The sequence below is a fragment of the Gracilinanus agilis genome, chromosome 1 (assembly GCF_016433145.1).
Source record: "Gracilinanus agilis isolate LMUSP501 chromosome 1, AgileGrace, whole genome shotgun sequence".
Classification (NCBI taxonomy): domain Eukaryota; kingdom Metazoa; phylum Chordata; class Mammalia; order Didelphimorphia; family Didelphidae; genus Gracilinanus; species Gracilinanus agilis.
This window is the reverse complement of record NC_058130.1, coordinates 96,472,345-96,491,648: the sequence shown is the minus strand read 5'-3', so window position 1 is coordinate 96,491,648 and position 19,304 is coordinate 96,472,345. Positions and strand designations below refer to the sequence as shown.

Here is a 19,304-nt window from a genome sequence, read left to right as displayed (position 1 = left end):
CCATTCTCTTTCTTTCCTTTTTTCCCCTCCTTCCTCTATTTTCACTCCTCCCTTCTCTAGCCTCCATTTCCCACTTTTCCTTTATTTTCTACTCTTCCTCCTTTGGTCTCTTATATTTCCTATTCTATTCTCCTTCCCTCCTCCTTCCTCTAGCTTCACTCTTCCATTCTTCTTCCTCTCAACTTTTCTAGTCTCTTCCATTTTCACTCTCCTTTCTTCTCCCTCTTCTAATCTCCCCCTCCTGCCCTGTTGTCCCTCCTCCATTCTTATACTCCCTTCTTCCTTTATTCTCTTTCCTTCTTATTCTTTTCTCTAGCCTTTCTTCTCCACTTTCTATCACTCTCCCTCCTTTGATTCTCCCTTTTCTAGTCTTTTCCATTTTACTCTCTCCTTTCTTTTCCCTCCTCCACTCTCTCCTCTTTTCCTCTTTTCTCTATTCTCTTCTCCTTCTTCCACTCTCCCTCCTTCTTTTATTCCCCCTCTTTCCTTTTCTAGTCTCCCTTCTTTCTTACTTTCCTTTCTATACCCCTTTCTATGTACTCCTTCCTTTTCCTTCCTCTATTCTCCTTCTACTCTCCTTCCCCTTCCCCCTCTTTTTTCTTTGGAGTGGAAAGAGCCAGGTGGCAGGAGAGAAATGTCACTAATCCTCCCCTACATAAGCCAGAAATGGAGAGGCAGAGGGGACCTGTAACCTTCACACTGTGTCTCACCTCCCTCCCCCCACCCCCAACAACCTTCCATTCCTCAGATGTGCCAACTCTGAACAATGCTGTCTATATCAGCTCCAAAATAGCCACTGGCCCCCTGGCTTCTTCTCCTTTTATAGCTGTGTCCCTATTGTAAGGCTCCCCCAGCCCCCACTGGGGGGGGGGAATGAAGGGCGGGGGAGACACTAGTGATATGGGGAGGGACAATTACGGCTGGAGATAAAGACCCTGAACTGGACCAGAATCCAGCACTGCTTCAGCTCCCCTGAGCCTTCCCTTCCTGTGCTCTGCTCTCCCTGGACTCACTCTCCCACCTCCCCTTTCTTTGCCTCACTGGCCCTTCTCCATGGCTCCCAAGAAGCCTGATCCAAAGAAAGAGGAGGCAAAGGCTGCCCCTAAGGCAGCTCCAGCTCCAGCTCCAGCTCCAGCATCCCAGCCTGAGCCCCCCAAGGAAGTCGAGTTTGATGCCTCCAAGATCAAAGTAGGTTTCTTTCCTAGGTCTCTTTCCTGGGAGTGAGGCTAGTCTCAGCTCTGGGGGGATTCTGAAATTCAAAGGAGGGCTGAAATAGAATGGGGTTAGGTTGGACTTCTGGAAGAGGAGATCTTACCGAAGAGAGATTGGAGTATAAAGCCTTGGAGACCAGTAGAGACTGGGAGGGGGGAATCATTGAGGGTATGGCATGAAGAAGACTTCCTTGGGGGTGGGCAGTTGGAAGAGATAATATTAAAAAAGGAGATTGGGAACAGAAGTATGGCATGCAGGACATTTCATTGTCAAGAAAAGAATACTGAATTTACAGGTGAGAAATCAGGGTTCACATCCCAGTTCTACCATCTAATTTCTGTGTGACCTTGGGGAAATCACTGAGAATCAGGTTTCTTAGCTGTAAAATAAGGTGAGTAGATTAGGTAATATTTAAAATAGCTTTCAGCTTCAAATCTTATGATCTTTCTGTTGTCCATGTTGTTGCCTAATTGGGGAGCAGGCAGAACTTTAAAATGGGATGGCTGGCGCTTTGTCCAAATGTGCTGATGTGGGGAGGGGCACCCTGCCTTTCAACAGAGAGCTGTGTGACCCTGGGAAAATCACTTAACTCTCTTTGCCTCAGTTTCCTCATCTGTAAAACGAGCTGGAGAAGGAAATGGTCAGACTACCTGGTATCATTGCCAAGAAAACCCCAAATGGGGTCACGAAAATCAGACACAACTGAAACAACGGAACGATGATCATAGAATTATAGACACAATGCTAGAAGGAACCAGTCCCCAAGAGAGAGATTCAATTGCCTCAGGCCACAAGGTAGAAGTAGCAGAATTAGAATTTGGATCTATGTTTTCTAATTCCAAATCTGGTCTTTCCTCATTATGCTACCACCTTCTCAAGCATTCCAAGCACAAGGAGATGGAAGGGATGATCTTTAACCCTTTACTGCATTCTCTGATCCTAAATCCAGGGGAGATGAGGGTCTCTGTCCAGCCTGGGAATTGAGATCTGGCAAGAAAATTAGGAAGTTGGCAACATTGATTTTAGTCATGTGTACAATTCTCTATTTTTCACCTTCCCTGTCCCTCACACGTACTCCTGAGATTCCTCACCAATCCCCAGCTTCTTCCCCACCTCCAATAACCACAATAGCCAAGAGAAAGACAATTATACATTAGGAGGATTATATTGAAGGAAATGAGGATATCAAGCCTGGAGAAGTGAAGACTTGGGAAGATGATAGCTGTTTTCAAGTATTTGAAAGGGATTAAATTTGTTGTGCTTGGCCTCAGAGTGTAGAAATTAAATGGGAGCACTGGGTGGAAGTGAATAGGGAGGCAGCTTCCGACTCCATATAAGAAAAAAAAATACTACTTAAAAATAAGAGCGATCCCAAAGGGAAATGGGTTACCTAAAGAATTTGTGAGGTCACCATCCACGTGGAATGTCTTCTCATAGAGGCAAGATAACAAGAATGAGCAGGTGTCAAGGATTATGTAGTTGAGATGAATACTTTAATGAACACATGTCATATTTTTATTGTGTTTCAAGCCTGTGAGATAGTTAAAATAAGTATTTTAATGCCCATTTTTCAGATTTGATTGTTCTAAGATCACTACTGAAACTCCTTCCCTTCCCTGTGGTGGGAAATTCTTCCTGGTTTTTAGCTTTAGTCCTAATGACCCTCAGTGTTTCCTTTTCTTTAAAATAAGAATTTCTAACCTGGGGACCATGAACTGGGATGAGAAAAGAAATTATTTTTATTTCAACATCATTATCATGATGAATAAAATTATTTTTACTTCAATGTAATTGGTTTCCTTTGTAATCCTATGCATTTTATTTTACTCATTTAGAAATAATTTTTTTTCTGAGAAAGGGTTCATAGGTTTTACCAGATTGCTAAAATGGTTTATGGCGTGCAAATGGTTAAGAACCTGTGCTCTAAATGGTTTTAGAGCTCCAAATGCTCTAAAAGGACAAGGAAGGTAGGTCCAGGTCCACCCTGGGGATGTGACTTTAGGGCTCTGGCATTCCACATAGCAGCACGGCTGATATTTTAGCATATGGGAGGGGGGAATGTTTGACTGTGTCCTTGGCTAAGATTGGTCCCCCTAGCCCCAGGCCCCACCCTCCCCCTCCTTCCTAGCCTTGGTCACCTTCCTGGATGTGTCCTGTCTTGCCCACCTCATGAAACTTTCTCCCATTTCATAGTTCCAGCCGAAGGGGGAAAAAGCTACCTCAAATCACTTGCACTAATGAAAAAGGTGCAGATGATAGATAAATGATATTTAAAATGGCTTTTAAGTTCCCAAGGTGCTCTATGAAAGTGATCTCATTTGAGTTTCCTTGAGATGTATTATTGGTATTTCAAGTCCCATTTTATGAATGGGAAAAACCAAGGCTCAGAGAGGTGGCTTACCCATGGTCACACAGCTAGTAATTGTCAGAGATCTTCCTCAAGTCAAAATCCAGCACTCTATGTACTCCAGTACACCGTGGAGGTAATAATAATAATAACAATGAATAATAATAATATCACTTACATAGAAGTCATACACACATATGTATTTATTTTTCTCCATCTCTATCTCTGTCATCTTTACCTCTTTCTAGATTCTCATCTCTAAAACTCTGTTTCTATCTTAATTTCCATGTCTCTCTCTCTCTCTCTCTCTCTCTCTCTCTCTCTCTCTCTCTCTCTCTCTCACACTCTCTCTCACACACACACACACACACACACACACACATTCACACTGTATGTCTATCTCCATCTCCATTTCTATAGCTATGATTTAGTACCTCACATTACAATAGAGGCAACCCCAAGATTCTCAAAGATTCTACCAACTCCAAGAGTTCCTCTAAGTTCAGTGATGTATATTGACTGTGAACCAATCTAGCCTTGTTTGCAAAGGAGTATTGGCCAACAGACGAGGTCATGGGAGTACCATGTGGAAGAAGGACTAGATTGGTTCTGCTTGGGTCCAGAGAGCAGAACCTTACAGAACCAATGGGTATAATTTTCAGATAGGTAGGTTTTAACTCTATGTAGGGAAGATTAAAGTGGGTTTCCCCAGGAGGTAGCAAGCTCCTCCTCATTAGAATTCTTCAAAGGCTTGATGACTACTTATTGGGGTTGACATAAAAGGAATTTTTGTTTAATTCAATCAGAATTTGAACCCAAGTCCCCTGACTCTAGAGCCAGAGCTCACTGCCACAAGCTTTCCTAAATCATTATGGTTCATTAAGATTGCCAGTCCTATTCAATAAAACATTCCCCTCCTCTAGATTAGGGGCAATTAGACAGCACAGTAGCTAGAGTGGTGAGTCTGGAGTCAAGAAGATTCATCTTTATTAATTCAAATCTGGCCTCAGACACTTATTAGCTGGATGACCCTAGACAAGTCTCTTAACCTTGTTTGCCTTAGTTTCCCTTATCCACAAAATGAGCTGGAGAAGGAAATGGCAATGTGACCAAATGGGATCATAAAGTTGGACATGATAAAAAAAGAATGAAGAACAATAAAAAAAAACTAAAGATTATCTCTAGGACTTGTCATAGCCTCTCCCTGTGTTTCTCTAGACTTTGGCGTTACCTGGAGCAGCCTATTGATTTTTCTTTCGATTTCCTTATCTTACTATATAGAATTTTTGATTTTATACTTATTGGAACTCTTAATTTCTTATCTGGACAGCTCGATGGCACAATGGATAGCTCTCTGAGACTGGAGTCAAGAAGACCTTGAGTTCAAATCATACATCACTCACTTACTAGCTGTGTGATCTCGGGAAAATAATTTAACCTGCCCCAGGTTCTTTATCTGGAAAATGGGATAACAACAGTACCTAGCTTCCAGTTTTGTTTTATGGATCAAACGAGATAATATTTGTAAAGTGCCTGGTACATAGTAGGCATTAAAAAAATGGTAGTTATCATCACCATCATCATTGTCATTTCACTCTTTCCTAGATGTTTCTCAAACATGGGAAACAATTTTAGAAGAGGAAGAGCCAGCAGCCTGGAAAGTTGGGTTGGGAGAGAGAGACCTCGAGAGGCCTGAGTGTGTGTGTTTAGAGTGTTGACAGGTATCATTGACCTTGGGCAGACAGGGTGTCTGACCCTGACTGTGACAGAGATAAACCCTTCTCCTTCCATGGTCCAATGCCCACATAGCATTATGAGATCACAGACCGAGAGCTGAGAAGAACCTCTCGAGCAATCTAATCTAAGCCCTTCATTTTAAGATCAGGAAAATGAGGCCCAGGAACGTCTAGGATTGGGGAGATCATTGTCTGAGAGACTCTCTAAGGAGACCCTGGTGTCAGCAGCCATGAGTTTGAATCTTACCTCAGGCATTAGCCCTGGGATAATGGGCAAGTTAACTAACTCACCTATAAAATGAGGGTGATGGTACTCACACTATTTATCTATAGGACTGTTGTGAGAAAAAAATTGCTATGCGAAGCTCAAAGTGCTAGGTATGAGTGAGTTAATATGATTATTCTCTTGGAATGCCATGTGGTATAATGAAAAGAGTGCCATGCTTAGGCTTAAGGGATGACTCAACTATTAACTTGCTATATGCCAAATTTGTATAGGAACTGACCAACAAAGAAAGACCATTTAAGACTAGATCAAAGACTGATAGTTGGAAGGGATCTTGGAGGTTCTCTATTCTGTCAGACCTGGCTTTTTGACAGATGAGGAAACTGAGGACCAGTATAATATTATAATAATTGTACTTCAAAAGAGTGTGGGTTCTACTGGCCCATATCCCAAATTTGCCATGCCTTAGTAGAGTATCTTCATGAACAAATCTCTGACTCTTCTCTGTCTAGACTAAAATGACTAGAGAAATTCTATTCCATACAGGGGAGAGAAGTGATCCACTCAAGGTAGATCTGTCTTTTGAAGTCCTGAGTTCAAATATATATTTTTTTAATTTTTAAAAATTTTTAATTTTTTTGAAAAATTTTCCATGGTTACATGATTCATGTTCTTACTTTCCCCTTCATTCCCCCAATCCCTGCACCCCCCACCATAGCCAATGCACATTTTTAACATGTGTCATCGATCAAAATTTATTTCCAAATTGTTGATAGTTGCATTGGTGTGGTAGTTTCGAGTCTACATCCCCAATCATGTCCCCATCAACCCATATGTTCAAGAAGTTGTTTTTCTTCTGTGTTTCCTCTCCTGCAGTTCTTCCTCTGAATGTGGGTAGTGTTCTTTACCATAAATCCCTCAGAAGCTATCCTGGGTCATTGCATTGCTGCTAGTACATTACATTCCATTACATTCGATTTTACCACAGTGTATCAGTCTCTGTGCACAATGTTCTTCTGGCTCTGTTCCTTTCACTCTGCAACAATTCCTGGAGGTCTTTCCAGTTCACATGGAATTCCTCCAGTTTATTATTCTTTTGAGCACAATAGTATTCCATCACCAGCATATACCACAATTTGTTCAGCCATTCCCCAATTGAAGGACATACCCTTGTTTTCCAGTTTTTTTGCTACCACAAAAAGTGCGGCTATAAATATTTTTGTACAAGTCTTTTTATCTATGATCTCTTTGGGCTACAAACCCAACAATGGTATGGCTGGATCAAAGGGCAGGCATTCTTTTAGCACTCTTTGGGCATAATTCCAAATTGCCAGCCAGAATGGTTGGATCAGTTCACAACTCCACCAGCCATGCATTAATGTCCCAATTTTGCCGCATCCCCTCCAACATTCATTACTCTCCCCTGTTGTCGTTTTAGCCAATCTGCTAGGTGTGAGGTGATACCTCAGAGTTGTTTTGATTTGCATTTCTCTAATTATTAGAGATTTAGAACACTTTCTCATGTGCTTATTGATGGTTTTGATTTCTTTATCTGAAAATTGCCTATTCATGTCCCTTGCCCATTTATCAGTAGGGGAATGGCTTGATTTTTTTATACAATTGATTTAGTTCCTTTTATATTTGAGTAATTAGACCTCTGTCAGAATTTTTTGTTATAAAGATTTTCCCCCAATTTGTTGTTTCCCTTCTGATTTTGGTTGTATTGTTTTTGTTTGTACAAACCCTTTTTATTTTAATATAATCAAAATTATTTATTTTACATTTTATAATTTTTTCTTTCTCTTGCTTGGTTTTAAAATCTTTCCTTTCCCAGAGATCTGAAAAGTATACTATTCTGTGTTTACTTAATTTACTTACAGTTTCCTTCTTTATATTTAATTCATTCATCCATTCTGAATTTATCTTGGTGTAGGGTCCTGGGTTCAAATATGACAAGTTGCTTCTCTACTTTGTATGGAATGGAATTTTTCTGGCCTTTGATGACATTCTACTCTCTTTCTGAATGTCGCTAACATTCTCTGATGCTCTGATCCTATTCCAATACTCAAGAATTACTTATTAGAGTGGCCTATGAGGCCACTTTGAGCTGACCATGGAGGTTATCACAGCTGAAGTGGCCAACATCACATTGCTTGTGATGTATCCAAGAATAGATCCAGAACATTTTTCAGACAACAACCCTTCCTCTTGCCTCAGCCCACCGGGGACTAGAATAGGATACAGAGGGGCCAAAGGGGCTGAGATAAAAATAAATTGCATGGTTTATAGATAAGCAGAGTGGAAGGTAGAGATTGATAGGTTTTCAGAGGTCCCCTTAGCTTTGAGGGGGCTCATCCTGAGTCCTGGATTGGAAATCAGGAGGCCTCTTATCTTTTTACTCTGAGTCTTACCTTCTGTTAAAAAGGACCGTGGCCTCAGATACTTCCTAGCTGTGTGACCCTGGGCAAGTCACTTAACCCCCATTGCCTAGCCCTCATCACTCTTCTGCCTTAGAACCAATAACCAGTATTGATTCCAAGATGGAAGGTAAGGGTTTAAAAAATAAAAGGACTGTGGAATTATAGGTCTTAGAACAAGGTCATTTAGTCCTTGTTTCTCTCTTTATGGATGAGGAAACTGAGACCCAAAGAAACTATCTCTTGTCCCTATCCCCACTTTGTGATCCTTTCCCCATTCTAGTCTTTCTTTTCCCACTCACTTTGTCCCAAGCATGGTAGTTTTGCCTTTGTCCTACCTAAGTGGAGAAAGATAGGTCAGTAGGAGAGTGGTGGGTATGAGTTTTAGAGGAGCCCCTTGGACACTAAGAGGAAGAGATTAGGTGATTTTAACCACGAAGGGATAAAAAGGCCTTCTAGTCCAATCCCCTCAGTGTAGAGGTGAGGAAAGTGAAATCCAGGAAAAGTAAGTGACTCATCTGAGGTATTATTATATACACAACTGGGTGACCCTGGGTAAATCACTTACCCCTCTTAGCCTAGCCCTTACCACTCTTCTTCCTCAGAACCAATACACAGTATTGATTCTAAGAGAGAAGGTAAAGGTTTTTTTCTTAATGTTTTGTGTTCAGAGTTGGCCTAAGTCATAGACTCAACTCGAATACTTAGAAATACATATCCATATGCCCCAATAGTGATGTACACACAGTCTCTCTCTCTCTTCTCTCTCCTTCACTGTCTCTCTCTGTATCCCTCCTTCTTCCTCTCTGTCTTGGCTCTTTCCTCTCCCTTATTATGTTTCTGTCTCTGTTTCTTTCTTTCTCAGATTTTATATGTTTCTCCATCTATTTCTATTTTTTCCCATCTCTCTCTCTTTCTGCCTTTCCCGCCTCGATGTCCTTTGTATATTTTTTCTGTCTTTCTTCCCATCTTTCTTTCCGTCCCCCCAACATTCTAACATTTTTTCAGTAACATGCAGAAACCATTTTTGACAAAAAAAATTTGGGGGGGGGCAATTTAGAATTAGAAAATTTAGAATTTCTCCCTCCCTCTCTTCCCTGAGGAGGTGAATAGTCGGATACAGGCTATGCCCCTCCTTTCAGGTCATACATATTTCCATATTGCCCATGTCATGAGAGAAGACACAATGGAAATCTCACGAAGGACATCCAGTAGAGGATGGCATGCTTTGATCCTCATCCAGACTGCGACGATTCCTTCTTTGGCTGTGGATAGCTCACTCTGTCTTGCTCTATTATCTGTGTCTCCCATCTCTCCCATCTCTCTCCCCCCTCTGCCTTCCCCGTCTCTCTGTGTCTCTGAGGTCTCTCTTACACATACTCCATCTCTCTCACCCTCTCTCGCAGGCTCACACTCTCTCACTTCCCCTCCCTCTGGTCTCAGTTTAGACCTGGAACATACGGCTTCCAGTGGGAAATGATGACTTACACCCTGGCCTGTTTGTGGTTGCCTTCTCTGAGGGAGAAAATAGCATCAAAAGCACCAGCTGCAAGCCTGCCCTGATGGGTGCCCGGGCACAGTGGGGCCAGGCAGGCTCCGATCCAGCTCACACCTCATAAATCTCTCTCTCTCCGTGACCCCTGGAGCTGGGGATCTGGCTGCTTCCACATCTCTGATGGGGGCAGTGAGGATTGGGGAGGGAGGAGAGGAACAAATCAGAGAGAGCAGCTGGGGTGACTCTTCCTCTCTTTCCTGGCCAGTCTAGGGAGAGGGGCAAGGCCTGGGCAGCTCTAGAAGGCACCCATGCTATGGAGGATAGAACAATTCTACTCTTCAACTTGGTGTGGTGGAAAAACATTAGAATATAAAGTCCTAAACTGATATCTTCTGTCTGCTTTCTGTCTGACCTTGTACTGTCTCTCCAGGCCTCAGTTTCTGCATCTGTTATGTGAAAGGGTTTAACTTGATGGTCGCCATCATTCCTCCCATCTCTGATACTTTTTGATTGTAATAATAAGAATTGATTTCTTTAAAAAACATCCTTGGGGGGCAGCTGGATAGCTCAGTGGAGTGAGGGTCAGGCCTAGAGACGGGAGGTCCTAGGTTCAAATCCGACCTCAGACACTTCCCAGCTGTGTGACCCTGGGCAAGTCACTTGACCTCCATTGCCCACCCTTACCACTCTTTCACCTAGGAGCCAATACACAGAAGTTAAGGGTTTAAAAAATGTAAAAATAAAATAAAATAAAATAAAAACATCCTTACCTTCCTTCTTAGAATCAATACTGAATATTGGTTCCAAGGCAGGGGCTAGGCAATGGGGGTTAAGTGACTGGCGCAGAGCCATACAGCTAGGAAGTGTCTGAGGCCAGATTTGAACCCAGGACCTTCCATCTCCAGGCCTGACTCAATCCACTGCTCCCAGATCTCATTTTTATAGTCTTCTTGATAGCTCCCCTGGAAGGGTGGTCAGTATAAGAATCACATTCCTATTTTACAAATCAGGATGTTGAGGCCCCTGAGAGATGAAGTGGTTTGCTAGGAAGTGTGTGTTAGGTTCCAAATACAGTCAGCCTCCTGGGCCAGGGCTCCTCAAGTTAACCTTGCTGCCTCTTGTGAACCCTGTGCAAAATCTTTTGTTAGACACTATGGGAAAGATGAAGACCAATTATTTAGCCCTTAGAAGTTTTCAGTTCAGTAAAGCTTAAAATTGGGGAAACCGAGAGAGATTTGGGTTAGATGCTGTGAAAGATGCTTGGAAAGTCAGGGTTGCAAGAGGCTGCCAGGAGTGAAGGAGGGAGGGAGATGTCTACCATCCTTGATTTATCGCAGACCCCAATATGTTTATTCACACGAAGTAGCTCTGCCTGCCTGTCTGAGCAGAGAAAAGTGACTGAGAGAGGGGCGGCCTGCTCTGAGGGCCCAGAGCCAATGGTCAGAATTTGGAGTGAAGGATGGGAAGGAAGGAGATGGATGGAGGGGGCTCACGGGACCCTCATGTTTCTTCAAAGTGCAGTTCAATTCTGTGAGTGTTTGCGTCCAGGCCTTCTCTCCAGCTTCTCAGGACTTTTCTACCCTAAAACCCTAAAGTCACAGAACAATAGAATAATGACCAAAAAGGACCTTAGAGAATGTCCCTTCTTTTTACAGACGAGGGAAATGAGGAACCAGAAGGCTGTACAGAAAGCAAACAGTAGAGCTGCTAAACCTTCATCCACTGTTCAAATGAAATTCTAAAATGGGGTGGGGGGAAGATATCCCTCTTCCTCTTGGAAACTTCCTCAGATTGCCCAGGAGCTCAAGCTACCCATGGATTCATGAGGATTGGGGATAGGGATAGACCCACTTCTCCCCTCTCCAGCTCTTCCTCAAGTTCCCCAACTCCACCCCACCAAGAGGCCCTTGTGGCCAGTATGTGACATTCCTATCCATTCATACCCCAGTTTAGAGTTTCCGTGGTGTGGTTGGCATGCCTGTCTGAGACACTGAGCTCCCTGTGAGTGGGGCTGGGTGTGTGTCAGTTGCTGGGGGACAGAGCCAGTGATGACTGAGGGAACCTGTCTGGGGGAAGAGCCATGAATGTTTGGGATTCTGCTTCTCTGCTCTCCTTCCCTATCCCATAGCAACACGCTCATACAGACACACTGTTCGAATGGGATCATCTTTCTCCTCTCCTTATTTGAGGAAACCTGGATTAGTTCCTGGGAGTGGAAGTTTGCCCTTGGCATTAGGGAGCAGGAAAGTTAACAGGGCATCAGGAGTTGATGGTTCCCCCAAGTAGCGGGGCCTCAGATTCTTCCATGCTCTCTCCAAAAAAGGGTCCCCAGGATGAAAGTCCAACCATCGTGGACATGCAGCTTCTGGAGAGTCATCTCATATGTCAGCCAAATGTTTACAAAACCCCAAAACCAAAACACAGTGAAAGAGTTTGGAGGAGATGCGCAGTTTTAGAGTTGAAAGAGACTTTTGAAATCATCCGAGGCAGCATGATACAATGATGATCAGGGAATTCACCTTACACTCAAAAGGATCTGGGTTCAAATCTTGCCTTGGACATTTCTTAGTTTTGTGACAAGTGACACAACCTCTTTGTTTTTCAGTTTCCTCATCTACAAAATGAGGAATCTCTGTTCTCTTCTACTTCTAATTCTATGATCCTATGGACCCATAACCTAACAAAGATCCTTTTTATAATGAATCAGATTTCACTTGAAGATTACTTACAAGTGTGTGTGTGGTTACCTCCTGGGGCATTCTGGGAGGTTCATTGTTAGGAATTTTTCCTTATATTGAACTGAAATCTGGTTTGCAGCAACAACCATTTTTTATTCTTAGTTCCACCCTCTGGGGCCAAGCTGAACAGGATTAATCCTTCTTCCACCTGAAAATCTTTTAAAGGCTTGAAGACAAGGTCTCCCTAGGTCTTCTCTACTCTAGACTAAAGATTCTCAGTTCCTTCAAGCAATTTTCAGAAGGCATGAGAGGTCCCTGGTCATTCTTCTCTGAATGTTCATCGTTCACTTAACAATATTTCATCAAAATGCTTAATAATGTTCTCAAGGGGGAAGTAAGGTAGTACTGTGGATAAGAGATCCAGACCTGGAGATAGGAGGTTCCAGTTCCAAATCTGTCCCCAGACATTTCCTAGCTGTGTGACCCTGGGCAAGTCACTTAACCACAATTGCCTAGATCTTACCACTCTTCTGTCTTAGAATTAATACTTAGAACTGTGGAAGTAGAAACACAGAAGAAAAACATTTGCTTGATCACATAGTTCAATGGGGATATGATTGGGGATGTAGACTCTAAATGATCACCCTAATGCAAATATTAATAATATGGAAATAGGTCTTGATCAATGACACATTTAAAACCCAGTGGAACTGCTTGTTGGCTACAGGAGGGGGATGGGAGGAGGGGAAGGAAAGAACATGAATCATGTAACCATAGAAAAATATTCTAAATCAATTAATTATTTTTCAAATTAAAAAAAAGAATCAATAGTACCAATTCTAAGACAGAAGGTAAGGGCTTAAAAAATAATGTTTCCCAATTTATTATGCAACCTATATCACATTATCTGCCTTTTTGGGAAGGGGAAAGGTGGGAGGGAAGGGGAAAAAAGAAGGAGATATAAATTTTTGGACATAGTTAATGAAAAAGTTTGTTTCTCTTGGATAAGCATATTTTTATACTTTATTACATATTTATACCACATAATATTATATTGTGTTATATATATAAATGGTAACTAAATAAAAAAGAACTTCCAAAGCATCTTTCTTTCAGGTTGGTGTCAAGGGCTAGGTCTCTTTCATTGGGCTCTGTTGAGAGGGCTTTTGAGAGTCCATGGGCAGTAATTAGAACTTTTCTGGTTTCTATTCCAGATTGAGTTCACTCCAGAGCAGATAGAAGGTGAGTAGCTTTGGGTAACTACCCCTTTATGCATTACTCAGATCATTAGTCAATAGGCTAATTGTTCAACCCTTCTGGGGGTGTCCAATTAAATGTTAGGCATTAATGCCAGAAAGAATACAACCCTTATCTTCTGGAAGCCTCTAGTCTGAGGAGGAAACAAAGCCTCTGCTCTTAAGGAATCCTTCATTTGAGGGAGAAAGGCACAACTCTTGCCCTTTGGGACCTCCTAGACTTAGAGAAAAACATAGTTCCTGCCTTCAGAGAATTTCCATTCTTACTTGAGAAACACAGCTTTTTTAGATACCTTCCTCCTTCACTCCACCATCTGCCTAGAATTCCCCATCTGAGGTGAAAGACACTGTCCTCACCTCTTTCAGAAGTTATACAAAACCAGTTGGTAGATATAATTGGGAAAATAAAATACATTTTAAGTAAAGGAAAAAAGTTGCATAAAGCTAACTATAATTAGATTCAAAATTAATAATTGCTCCAGAATGATGGGTTTTCAGGAAAGTTTAGGACAAAAACCGAGAGAATATTCCCTCCCTGGCTTGTTCTGTGTTTTGAACACCACCTGTGTCATCATCCTTATCTGATATTTCTCCCTCACTCTTACCAGAGTTCAAGGAAGCCTTTTCCCTATTTGATCGGACCCCCAAGTCAGAGATGAAAATCACATATGGGCAGTGCGGGGATGTGATGAGAGCTCTGGGTCAGAACCCAACCCAGGCTGAGGTTCTTCGAGTGTTGGGGAGGCCCAAACAGGAAGGTAAGTGACCTTAGACCTACCCACAGGGAAAGAAAGCAACTACCCAAGGAATTCAATGTGAGACGTGATTTTACCAAGCCCTGCCTGCATCCCAGTCTATCTCCTTGTTCAGGGGTGTTTGCACAGCAAAGAATCCAGGGCAGTTGAGCTGTTGGAATAGGGAAACCATAGCTATAGACAATAGTCCCATGATAGCCACCAGGGCTGCCTGCAGTCAGCACACATAAGCAGGGTGAAAAGCTTTATTACATATTGGAAATTGGAAATTAGAACTCTCACTGAGAATCTTACAGCTTTAAAGAAGAGAGAGACAGAGACACTCTTTTTACTGTAGAGCAGAAGGTAAGATGCACCTGGAAGTCTTTTTCCACAGGCTTGTTTGAGTGATGATGCCCTTGAGGGTCTTGTGTAGTCAGCACAGCAATGGGCACAGAGAAGACTAAAGGGATTGATGGCAGTGAAACTATGTCATTAAAACAAGGATAGTCCTATTTTGAACACCTGTTAAGCCCTTCAGCCTACCTTGGGTTTGTAGGGAGGTGATTAGGGTGATGTCTATGTCTGAGATAAAGAGAGCCTAACAGTCTGCTACTGTCTCTCCTCCTTGTACCAGAATGCTCATTAAGAGCATTCCTCTAGATTAGCAGGACAGTTGTTCTCAGAAGGTACACAAGTCATATTGTGGAGAACCTTGAATGGCAAGCAAAGGAGCCCACATTTTACTCAAAAGTCAATAGAACACTTGATTTGGGGTTTTAGTCTTAAAAGACTACTTTATTATAAAAATGATTAACATGGAAATAGGTTTTGAGTGACAATATATGTGTAACCCAGTGAAATTGCTTGTCGTCACTGGGATGGAGGAGGGAAGAGGGGAAGGAGATAACAAGAATCATGTAACTATGGAAAAAAATTTAAAAATTAAATTAAAATTTTAAAAAAGTCAATAGAGGTTGGGCAGCTAGGTGTCTCAGTGGGTTGAAAGTTAGGCCTAGAGCTGGGAGGTCCTGGGTTCAAATCTGACCTCAGATACTTCCAAGCTGTGTGACTCTAGACAAGTCACTTAACCTCCATTGCTTAGCCTTTACCACTCTTCTGCCTTGGAACAAACACACAATATTGATTTCTAAGACAGAAGTTTAAAAAAAAAACAGTGATAGGGAATAAAGGAATTGTTTTAAGCAGAGGCATGTTACAGGATTGGTTCTAACTATGAGAAACAGAACAGAAATAGAAAAGCATTTATTAGATTTTACTATATGCTGGGCACTGTGCTAAATGCTTAAGTATACAAGAGAAAATTGAGAAAGCCCCCAACCTCCAGGAGCACCTATTCTGACTGGGGGACATAACACCTAAAGGAAGGTTCATGTTCATGTTTGGTTCATGGCAGATGGAAAGACCAGGTAGGCAGATGAATCAAGAAAATGATAGATTCCAGGGTAAATGAAGTCTCCTGACCTACTTCTCTGGAGGACATCCTGATATATTTCCCCCTAATTCATCTATCCTCCACGAGAGTACCTTACTCCTTCTGAAGTAGGTCTGGGCCATGGATGTGTGTGTGTGTATGTGTTTGAATACTCTTTCTAATGTTTGCTCTTAACTTCTCCATTTCCCTTCTGTGTTCCCCACAGAACTCAATTCTAAAATGATGGATTTTGAAACCTTCTTGCCAATGTTGCAGCATATTGCCAAGTGCAAGGACACTGGCACATATGAAGATTTTGTAGAGGGGCTGAGGGTCTTTGACAAGGAAGGCAATGGGACTGTCATGGGGGCTGAGCTGCGCCATGTGCTGGCCACCCTCGGTAAGTGTCTACCTACCTACTGCCCCATGAGGCCTTTGAGATGGCTTTAAGGGACATGGTTAGCTACTGTAGGCTGGGAAGCAGCATGAGACAAAGACTTGAATCTCCTTAGGACCCTTTATTTTGCCCCATTATTATGTCAGCATCCCCTCACCTCTGACTCAGAGATCCCCTAGGGGAGGAGGAAGACCTTAAGAAGGTTTGTCAAAGACACAGTTTTCTCTGACTTTGTGGTACAGAGGAGTTTCAGTTAATCTTTTCAGTGTCTTCAGTGCCCCCCCCCAAAGACTTTGGATAGCATAATAATAATTGCTAGTATTTGCATATGTATTTTATTCATTGACCCTCCCAACAATTCTGAGAAGTAGGTGCTGTTATTTCCCCCATTTTACAGAAAAGAAAACGTGCTGAGGTTAAATGAATTGCCTGGCATCATAGAACTTGTGTCTGAATCAGGATTTGAATTAGTGTCTGAATCAAGTCTTCCTAACCTCGGCTCCAACAGAAGGGGCATTTTTCTTTTCTTGCTTTGGATTAAGAAGATGCCAGCCGAATCAATCAATGAACAAACATTACTAAGTGCCCTCTTTGTGCCCAGGCATTGTCCTGTACATTATGGAATACGTATAAAGGAGTTGTGATGGCTTGTACTGGGGGTGGGTTGTTAAGATATATGGGACACAGTTTTAAATTTAATCTGCATTATTAAACTTTCTCTCCATCACTTTCCTAAGTCCAGACAATCAATAAAAGAATAAATCAAGTCCTAATTGGTAGCATTTATTGATTTCTGAGATATAAATACTCATATTGAAAATTTAACAATCTACTTTCCTACTTGACCCTGGCTTGAACTCACTAATCAGTTCACTTCATGTGCTAGGTGCTGAGGCTACAAAGACAAAAAGGAAACAATTCTTACCCTCAAGGAACTTATTTTCTATAAGGGGAAAAACACACATGTGTATATGAAACAATAATAGTAACAATGATATCCTATATTTATATACTGACTTCCAAAAATTTCTTACCTTTTGTCTTAAAATCAATACTAAGTGAGAACATCTAGGTAGCTCAGTGAATACAACAGGCCTGGAGACAGAGGAGGTTCTGGGTTTGAATTTGACCTCAGATACTTCTTAGCTGTGTGACTCTGGGCAAGTCACTCAGTCCCCATTGTTTAGCCCTTACTAATCATCTACCTTGGAATCAATACTCAGTATCAATTTTTTTTAAACCTTTGTCTCCCATTTTAGAATCAACACTGTATATTGATTCCAAGGCAGAGGAGTTTGGTAAAGTCTAGGCAATGGTGGGGATTAAGAAACTTGCTTGGGGTCACACAGCTAGGAAGTGCCTGTAAACAGATTTGAACATAGGATCTCTTGTCTCCAGGCTTGGATTTCTATCCACGGAACCATCTAGCTTATCTCCTCTCTCCAACCCCCTCCCGGAACCCCCCCCCCCCCGCCAATATTACTTTTAAATTGTGCAAAATACTTTAAAAATATTGTTTCATTTGATTCTTCTCTGTTAGGTAGGTGCTATTATTAGGAATAAGGAGATGGCAAACTGTCCCAGCATCTCTGCCAAGAAAACCCCAAAATGGGGTTAAAAAGAGTTGGACACTATTGAAAAACAAAAATTATTATCCCCATTTTAGAAATGAAGAAACTGAGGCAAGGAGGAGTTTAACTTTGCATGGGTTTCCACAAGCTAGGAAATAGTCTGAAGCAGGATTCAAACAACTGGTTGCCATGTAAAAACATTTAATGGGGGGAGGGAGAGGTAGGGAAAGGATCTGTGGACATCAAGAAAGGCCTCTCTTAGGAAGGAGGTGGTACAGAAGGTGAGCACAGGTTTCTAAAAGGCAGAGGTGAGGATGGAGCATGCTCTAAACATGGGGGCTAGAAAGATGAATGGTGAGGTAGAAAGAATATTGGAGTTGGAGGTGGAGGGCCTGGGTTCAAGTTTTCCACTGTGTGATCTCTAGACAAGGAATCTAGGCTTGGTTGAATGAGAAGTCCCATTGAGTCATTGTTCTAGAGTTTGAAGGAATTTCAAAGGCTAGCTAGTCCAATCTCCACTTTAAAGATGAGAAACCAGATGCCCAGGGAGGTTAAATCATTTGCTCAAGGACACATAGGGATTTGCACCCAAGCCTTCTGACTTTGGAGCCAGTGTGCTTTCTACTGAATCACACTGCCTCCCAAAGTTCCAGTCTAGCTCTAAATCTATGACTCTGTGATCCTTTGAGTGGATGAAACCTTTTGAGATCCTTTCCAGCCAGAGAGTATCGGAGCAGTGCCAGCCATAGGACCTCTGGTTACAAGCAGCTCCTCAGTCCCTACCTGTCACTAGTAGAGAGAGAACTACATGTGACTCCAATCTACCTTTTAAACCCCTCTAGGTGAGAGACTGACTGAAGATGAGGTGGAGAAACTGATGGCTGGACAGGAAGATGCCAATGGATGCATCAACTATGAAGGTGAGAAATAACAGCAGAAAGGGAGGCTCTTCCCAAGGGGCTGAGGGATGTGTACTCCTGCCAGCCCCTGCCCCAGGGGCCTGTTCCTGAAGAGGAGAAGAGGGTCTATAAGAGAGTAACAAAATCCTGGGTCTCATGGACTGGCTTCTTGCCAATTAGGTCCTGCCAAGGGTGTCCAAGGAATTCCTACCTGTCATTTTCCTTCAGACCAAGTCTGAGGGGGAGATAAATCTCATTTTCCCCACCTCCATCCTACCTTCACCCCACATCAGTGAGTTCCCAGTCTGATAAGAGAGACAGTCACACCAACATGCATCTCTCGTATACTCATACCCACTTACACACTAACCTATTCTCCACCTTTGTCTTCTTTCTAGCATTTGTGAAGCATATCATGGCTAGCTGAGATTTCAGTTCTTCAGGTGAGATTCTCCCCCACCCCTTTTTACCTTTTCAGAAATTGGACTGGGAGAAGTCAGGACTTCCTCAGAGTTACTGGGGAGAGGACTATACATTTGGATTTCAATGATTTTCCTTTTTAAGAGGCTAGAGAAGGAAGGAGAGAAAGGGAGAAATGACAAAAATAAGGAAGGAAAGGAGAAAAAGGAAGTAACAAAGGAAAGAAAGAGGGAAGGAAGAGAAAGAGAGAAAGAGAGAAAGAAAGAGAGAGAGAGAAAGAAAGAAGGAAAGAAAAAAGAAAGAAAGGAAAGAAAGAAAAGAAGGAAGGAAGGAAATAAGGAAGGAAGGAAGAAAGGAAGGAAGGAAAGAAGGAAGGAAAGAAGGAAGGAAGGAAGGAGGGAAGGAAGGAAGGAGGGGAGGAATAAAGGAAGGAAGGAGGATAGGAAGAAAGGAGGGGAGTAGGGAAAGAAGGAGGGAAGGA

General features: G+C 42.3%; 1 protein-coding gene across 1 annotated transcript; it reads left to right on the top strand.

Annotated features, from left to right (window-relative positions):
• The first annotated feature begins 936 nt into the window (after positions 1-936).
• On the top strand, positions 937-18,858 carry MYL3 (myosin light chain 3). The gene is made up of 6 exons (XM_044656991.1): positions 937-1,188; positions 13,326-13,353; positions 13,976-14,125; positions 15,763-15,936; positions 18,347-18,424; positions 18,802-18,858. Exons 1-6 carry the CDS (start codon positions 1,054-1,056, stop codon positions 18,828-18,830), a joined length of 594 nt encoding a protein of 197 aa, XP_044512926.1. The 5' UTR covers positions 937-1,053; the 3' UTR covers positions 18,831-18,858.
• Positions 18,859-19,304: the final 446 nt, after the last annotated feature.